Source organism: Spermophilus citellus (genome assembly GCF_964194105.1).
Source record: "Spermophilus citellus genome assembly, chromosome: 9".
NCBI lineage: Eukaryota > Metazoa > Chordata > Mammalia > Rodentia > Sciuridae > Spermophilus > Spermophilus citellus.
Genome location: NC_138191.1, coordinates 64099881 through 64107300, shown reverse-complemented (window position 1 = coordinate 64107300; position 7420 = coordinate 64099881). Strand labels below are relative to the sequence as shown.

The following is a 7420-nucleotide window of genomic DNA, read 5'->3' as shown; positions in this document are numbered from 1 at the left end:
GGATGCAGCCCAAGCCGGGTACCCGGCGACCGGCGCCAGGGCCACTTCTCCCCACCTGATTCCGGCCAGTCCCTGCGCCTTCCTCGGCCGGCTCCGCTGCCTCACTCACTCCCCCGCCCCCCGAGTCTCATTTCAGTCATCCCTTTGTCCTTCCCCGGATTGGCAGGTTTTATTATTCCGCCTGAACAATCCGGCCGCCCAGTGGCTGAGGGTCGCTGACGTCGGCAGCAGAGCCGGGGAGTAGTTGGGATTTTGTTCTGTCAGTAACACATGTGTAAGAGCCGCGGAGGGAGCGAGCGAGCCGACTAGAGGCCAGCGCTGCTGCCGCCGCCGCCGCCGCCGCCGCCTCCGAGCCGGGCAGCTGCAGCCCCGGCAGCGGCGCAGGCTCCAGCGCGCCGGGCCGCGGCCGCCCGCAGCCCCCGACTCCAGGCGCGCCCGCCTGCCGGCCTCCTCACCGGCCGCGGCCGCTCTCGGATCTTGTTTTTGCGGCTGCTCCACGGCCGGCAGTGCTTGGCCGAACCGCCGCCGCCGCCGGCCCCGAGCGAACGAGCGAGCGGGCGCGCGGGAGGGAGGAAGGCGGCGGAGGAGGAGGAGCGGGAGGCGCGCGGGAGGGGGCGGGGGCCGCCGGGCGGGGGCATATACAAAGTGAAGCCACATTGCCAAACTTGCAGCAGCGATTGCAGCAGTTGCTGCCGCTGCGCCGCGCCTGAAGCCGCGCCGCGCGGGCCGAGGGCTCCTGCAGCTGCTCGCGCGCAGCCGGAGGCGGAGGAGAGGACGAGGACTGGGACTGACACTTCTGCTCCCGGCCGCCGGCCACTTACGCGGCGTCCCCCAACCCGCCCCAGAGCAAGGCGATTTAAAAAAAAAAAAAAAGCAGCCCTTAGCCCCCTCCTCCCCTTTCCTGCTTCTGCGAGAACTCGCTCCCTCCCTCCAGCTCCGCCAGCCAAGGCGCCCCTTCCTTGGAAGCCGAGCAGCTTCGCTCGAATTTCGCTGCCGCCGCCTCTCGCAATATTGCAATATAGGGGAAAAGCAGGTAAGGGGGCGGCTGGGGAGCCGCGGGCTGGGAGGGTGGCGCGGGGGAGGGGGCCGTTTGGGGCCGGGGCTGTTTTCTTTGGCTTCCTTCCCTTGACCGTCCCAAATTGCAAGTAAACAATACGTCGCCTTAGATAATGCGCGAGTCTGAAACTACCGAGGCCGGCCTGCGAGCTAGCGCGGAGGGCAGCCCCGGGCCGCCAGCTTTGTAGCGGTTCCTGCTTACAAAAGGGTTCTTGGAGACCGGGCTGGTGGAGACCCTGGAGGGGGGTGGGGACGTTTCCAGTTGCAAAGGGAAAGGCAGGGACTGCTTGGATGAGGATTTAAGTGTAAGAAGTAGTGTGTGCCAGAGGGGGGACAGTCACGACCCTCCCCCCTCCAGTAAACACTATTTTTTGAAACAGTGGCAGAAAGGATCTAAGTGACCAGAATTCGGTATTGTTGGTTCTTTAAAAAAAATTCCTCTTGGCTTATAAGTCTTTTGTTCCAATCCAGGAGAAATCCGGTGAATCACCTAATTAAAATCAAGACATGAATTAAGCATCCATTTTTGTACTACAAATTGCCAGCGCTACGTTTGTCCCTCCCTTGGTCTCCATTAAAAAACACCAGAGACGTTGTTAAAGGGGGGCAGATTTTGCCTCTAGCTGCCACTTCTGCTTTCTATTTCACTGACTATCCCAGGACCTAAATTGCTTGGCTATGTAATTACTAGAGTATAAGCCTATTTAACTTAAAAGCTTTCTTTCTTTCTTTCTTTCTTTCGTTCTTTTTTTTTTTTTCCAACTCTAAATGAAACTTGATGAGGGCCCGTCCTTAGTTATCAGGGGAGTCAGTTTCTGGTCAGTCCTCTTGATTCATCTCTTTTAGATTTAATCAGCATTAAGGTATTGCTTGTCCTTAAGAGCTTTAGCTAATGGGGTTACTGGATGCTTTTCTCAGTGTAATGTTTCCTTTTCAAAAAAAATATACATATATATTTACCTCTCACCAAAGATGGGGGCGGGGAACAGCTTGGAATCTCCTCCCTCCCTCTCCCCTTTTAAAAAGGAATTCGGACGATTAAAACGTTGGGGGGGGGGGGAAACAGTTTAAAGACCTAGGGCAGGAAATGCAGATTCATTTGGGTTAGGACTGAAATTGTAACAAAAAGCAATTCCTCGAGTAAATGCATCAGATAAATCAATTTACATAAAGGTATGATGCATTCGGATAAATGCAATGCTAATGGGTTTTAGAGTGGTCCTGTTTCCAAAGTCTCAGGGTTTTGTTACAGCTTAATTGGTGCAGTTCTTATTCTGGTTTATTGTGTGGTCACTGGACACACGTTCCGGGACTCTTCGGAGGAAATGTGTTTAAAATCAGCCTATTTAAGGAACTCGAGTCCTTGTTTGGTTCCCCCTCTCTCGTTCTTTTGCAGCAGCCAAGTTGGGCCGGGGACAGGCAAAGTTCGTCCTCTCCCTTCTGAGGTATCAGCTGAATGTCTTGAGCAGATAGCTGGGAGCCTTGGGGGGAGCCCACACTCTTGGCTTACAGAGGACAAAGACAAAACAGGCTGCTTAATTGGCAGTAAATAACTTGATCTTTTTATAGAATAAGTGACTGAAGGAACACTAGGACTTTATTGGACTCAGGATTGGAGGCAACAAATTAATCGGTTTAGGCTAAGCTTCATAAATTGATTCCTATATTATACCCCAGTTGCTTCTCTTATGGCATTCATTAGAAAGAGTGGGGAATGTTTAAAAGCAGTTTTTGGTGACAGCAGGACTTGGCTCTGAATATAACTTGTTCATCACTTAATAGTGCCTTCTAGAATATTACCTACCCCCCCCCCTCCTTTGGAGTAACAAAGCTTTAGCATTTAAATTGCTGATCAAGGGCAGATTAGTGAGACCAAAGTGGAGAGTGTTTGTGTAGGAAGTTAACAGGCATCCTAAAGTTCAATGATCTATTATTCTTGCCTGTGTCCTGAAAACCCAGAGAAAACACTCATTGATCTTGAAAATGAAATGAGATTTGGAACAATAATGGGAGATGGCGGTCACCACAATGGCATGTGAAAGGTGCTGTTTAAAAATACGAAAAACCAGTTTCGCAACTTTACACACCGCACCCCCTCCCGCCACCTTGCCTCCCCTCCCACCACCACGCTCTCCATCTCCCCTCTGCCGGTCCCTCCCTCCTCTTTCAGAAAACCCAACTATTTCCAACTTGTGAACTGCAGCTGCACTTCCTAGGGCAGAGCTCGGGAGGGAACGTGGCTCTGGCGGGGCCGCCGCCTCCCCACGCCCCTCGGCTGGCTCGCGGGGCTCGGCGGGGGCTGGGGAAGGGCCGGGCGCGGCGGTGGGTGGGTTTGACCCTCATTTGCTGGAGGCGGGCGGCGGCGACGGCGGCGGGGAGGAGGGGGCAGTGGGCGGAGGCGGGGGCTTGGGGGAGGCGCTGCGAGGGGTGGAGCGCGCCGCCGAGCTCGCTCTCGGAGTTTTGACAGTACCGGAGCTGAAATTGTCAGCGGCGGCGAGCGCAGGAAAGTTGAGAGGAGCTCGTGGCCCCAGAACAAAGCTTGAGAAAAGTAAACAGGCAGCTGCTGCCGGCGAGCCTCCCTCCTTTCCTCTCTCGCTCAGCCTCTTTCCCGCCCTTGCCTTGCCGCTTCCTTCCAGCAGCTCCGGCGGGGGGGGGGGGGAGAGGAGGGGAATGGGCTTGCTCTCTCTCTGGCGATTACTAACTTTTGCGTCGCCCCTGTTTTGTCTTTCTTTCCCTGTCCCCTTCCCGCCCTCTGCAGACCATGGTGAATCCGGGCAGCAGCTCACAGCCGCCCCCGGTGACGGCCGGCTCCCTCTCCTGGAAGCGGTGCGCAGGCTGCGGGGGCAAGATTGCAGACCGCTTTCTGCTCTATGCCATGGACAGCTATTGGCACAGCCGATGCCTCAAGTGCTCCTGCTGCCAGGCGCAGCTGGGAGACATCGGCACGTCTTGTTACACCAAGAGCGGCATGATCCTTTGCAGAAATGACTACATTAGGTAAGTCTGATGGCTTTTCCTGAGGGTAAGCACAGCAGTGGCAAGGCCAAAGTTGAAGGGAAGGAGCCTGCACCTATCGAAAGACATGACAGCCTTCACCTCAAAAACCTTCTGATGAGCGAAATTTAAGGGATTTAAGAAGCATGTACTAGTGTTCCGTATTTGATAACAAATAAGGAACAAGTGCCATACAAAGTAAAAACTCCCGTCTAATGGAACTGGCTGTTGTATGTGCAAAGATTGAGCACCCTAAGTGTTCAGTCTTAACTGGACTTCAGGCTAAAAATAAGCATTTCAAGTGGGAGTTAAGTTGCTTTTTTAAAGCAAGGTGGGGATCTGCAGAGCTCAGAGACAAAAGGTTAACTTAAAAATAAAAGTGTAGTTAGTGAGAAAGTGTGTGTAGTGATGGCTAATTATGATATTTGCATAAGCACCTTTAAACTTTTTTTTGAGTGTAATGCTCTGACTCATTCTTTGTGCTCCTTGTGAAAAATGCTGATTACCCATCAGTTTAAAGACTTGTAATTCTTTTTATAGCAAAAACCCCCAAAACAAAACCTAGTGGTAATGTTTTTCTTCATACTGTTACTTGGAGGCTTGCTTAAATGTTAGTGTGTGGATTGCGATGCAAAAATTGCTTTTTTTTTTTTTTTTACTTGAAGAACGTCAGGTCTGTAGTTTTTTGTTGTTGTTGTCATTTGTAGCACTGCCCTTGATCCCCAAAGAGATTTAGAAAACGAGGCTATAGAATTATACTAATCTTGCGTTTTAAAGCAATGTATAGGAACATGTAAGCAGTCTTTTCCAACAAGTTTCAGTGCAATTAATGGAAAGAATTCAGGAGGTCAGGTGCCTATAGGATCTTTTCAGGTGAACTCAAGCTACTTAAACTCATTAATTTGAAAGGAGGCATTTGAAGGATTACACATTTAATTTGAGTAAATGGTTTGATAGACTGATGCACATGAATGCTTCTAGGAGGTGTTCTGTTTCAACATCCAGTAATTAAAAAAAAAAAAAAAAACCACACGCACACCGTTGGTACTATAGAGAACTGAACACTTTTAAGAATTTCATTCTATATAAATTTCTGCCCTTAAACCTTTTTCTTTATAGGAATTAATAGAAAATTTTGTTGTTTCTTCAATGCGGGTAAATCAGTGGATGAGATATTTTTTTCAAAGTTTAGCTCTATTGAGATTCACTTCACTGCAGCTTATACTGCGAAAGATCCCAGTGCAGTTCAGAGCGGAGTATGGGTGTGTTTGCCCCAGTGATGATCATTAATGTAAAATGATGTTTGGTTATTCTGATAATGCAACCAATATCCACTCTGGTGGCATCCTCAATCAGTCAAGTAAAAGAAATATAGGAAGGAAGAGGGCTTTTATTTTTAAATTAAGATGGCTGCATTAATTCTGCTAAGTGTTCTTTTAAAAGTAAATGTTAGAAAAATCAGCAGGAGCATGGGTGTAATGCTTTCTGGTCTTCCAAGCAATGCCTTGAACTTTGACAGTATTAAAATTAAAGAGCAATACTGTGGTAAGGAAGGAGGGTGGTTTGAAGAGGAAAACCTGATGGTGCAGTTAAGATTTGGTGAATGGTAGTTTCATTTCTTTCTCCAGGTTGCCTTAAAAAAAAAACTTTGTTTCTGATTACGACTAATTAAAAAGAAGATGGGTCCACTTGTATTCCCTTAGGACAAGTTTAGGCAAGTGGCTTCCTGGGAATTGAATCCATTCCTTTCCCTATTCTTGGGGCCAAATATAAATGCCCATTTGGTGTTTTCTTGTGACCTAATGGATCAGTGGAGGATGGGTACCCAGCCCTGAGCCTTAATTAATTGATGGATCCATAGTTTCACTCTTTCTTTTTGCTCTGAATCTGGGAACTGGAGTTAAGCTTGCTCTTGAACTAAATGTTACCCTGAGACTCTTATATTTATCTGGGAGAGATGAGTTCCAGTTCAGTACCAAATGGATCATCACCTAACACTTTGCTCACCAGCAGCCAATTTAGAGATCTCAGAACTAGTGTTCCCTCTCCCTCAGTACATCAAGAAGCCAAAAAGGGTGGGAAGGTGGGGGAGGTGCTGGAGTGCCTTTTCCTCTCAGCTATCCCCTGCCCAAACTCCCCCTGAGTCCACTTGTTGGAGGAGATTTCTATGCCACACGGACAGCTACTGAAGAGTGGAGTAATCTGCTTGCTGGCCACCAGGTGAAGAGGAGGACCCTTCGGCCTGGCTAGGACCACAAAGCGATTTATGAAGGGGCTTTTAAACTGTCTGACCTTAAGGTTGTGTGTGTGTGTGTGTGTGTGTGTGTGTGTGTGTGTGTGTTTAAACAACCAAGATCAACCAATATCTGGATAAAAAGCTGCAGCAAAGCTGGGAGAGGCCGGCTCGGGTGAGGTAGGAAGGATAGGGGGAACGTTTTTTTTCCCCCCAGTCCCCTCCCCCTCCGTGGCCAAGTGTCGATTGGGCCGAGCTGGGCTTCTGCCTCCTCTCTCCTAGATTTCAGATAAAGCGGCTGCCTTGCTGCAGCGAATCCGCACAATTAAAAGCTTTAATTAGTGGCTCCTCCATTTTCTTAGTTCTGATGGGCTTTATCTAATGAGATCTGGTCTCTGGCTTAGATCTGCTCCGAATGACGTGTCCGCAATGAATGAGAGCTGCGTCGCAAACAAAACATTTAATTAACAAAATTGGCCTCTAAGACAGGGAGGGAAAGGCTTGGGGAGGGGGTGTGCAGGGGAAGGGGAGGGTGGATCTTAAAGGGACCAATGCCTGCCTCCCCCCAACCTCCCCAAAGTCCGCAAACCTTAGAACTACCCCCCCATCCCCGGCTCCCGATCCCTCGGCTCCACCCGAGTGCCAAGTAGCTTCGGAAACTCCAGATCTCTTTACTCTAACCCTGTTTCCTCCGCCCCACCTTGGGCCCTACGATTGCCTCGGAAAGTGCAGTGAGAGGAGGAAGTTCGGGGACCGACGGGTGGGGCTGCAGGTCGGGGAGGGTGAGGAAACGCGCCGGAAGCCCGGTGGCGGTGGTCGGCGAGCCCTTCCTCGCGGGGCTGGCCGGGTTTGGGCCGGCGCCGCCCGAGGCCACAGCCGAGGCGCCCAGCGGCCAGCGGCCTCGGCCCGCGAGGGGGCGAGCGCAGGGCGGGAGCCGGTGAGCGGGTAGCGCTTTCTTTCCCCGGCTCCGCTCGGGTGGTTCACGTGGCGCCCGTAGCCGCAGTGAGCTTGGCGCGGCCGGGGTGGGGGGGAATTGGTGGTGGTTGGTGGCGGAGGGTGTGTTTGGGGAGGGGGTAGCGTCAGGAATGGAGGCGCCGCCAGGCAGCGAGTTCATTTCCCTGGTAATCAACAGCAAGC

General features: G+C 51.0%; 1 protein-coding gene across 2 annotated transcripts in view; it reads left to right on the top strand.

Annotated features, from left to right (window-relative positions):
- The first annotated feature begins 897 nt into the window (after positions 1–897).
- The window catches only part of LMO4 (LIM domain only 4), a 16211-nt gene continuing 9688 nt past the window's right edge, over positions 898–7420 (top strand). The window contains exons 1-2 of one of the 2 annotated variants that reach the window (XM_081305356.1): positions 898–1033; positions 3815–4053. In XM_081305356.1, the coding sequence (XP_081161482.1) occupies positions 3818–4053 (236 nt within the window). In that variant the 5' untranslated portion in view covers positions 898–1033; positions 3815–3817. Of the gene's footprint in view, positions 1034–3399; positions 3605–3814; positions 4054–7420 lie in introns of those variants that run through there. The other variant, XM_081305357.1, reaches the window with a different exon arrangement.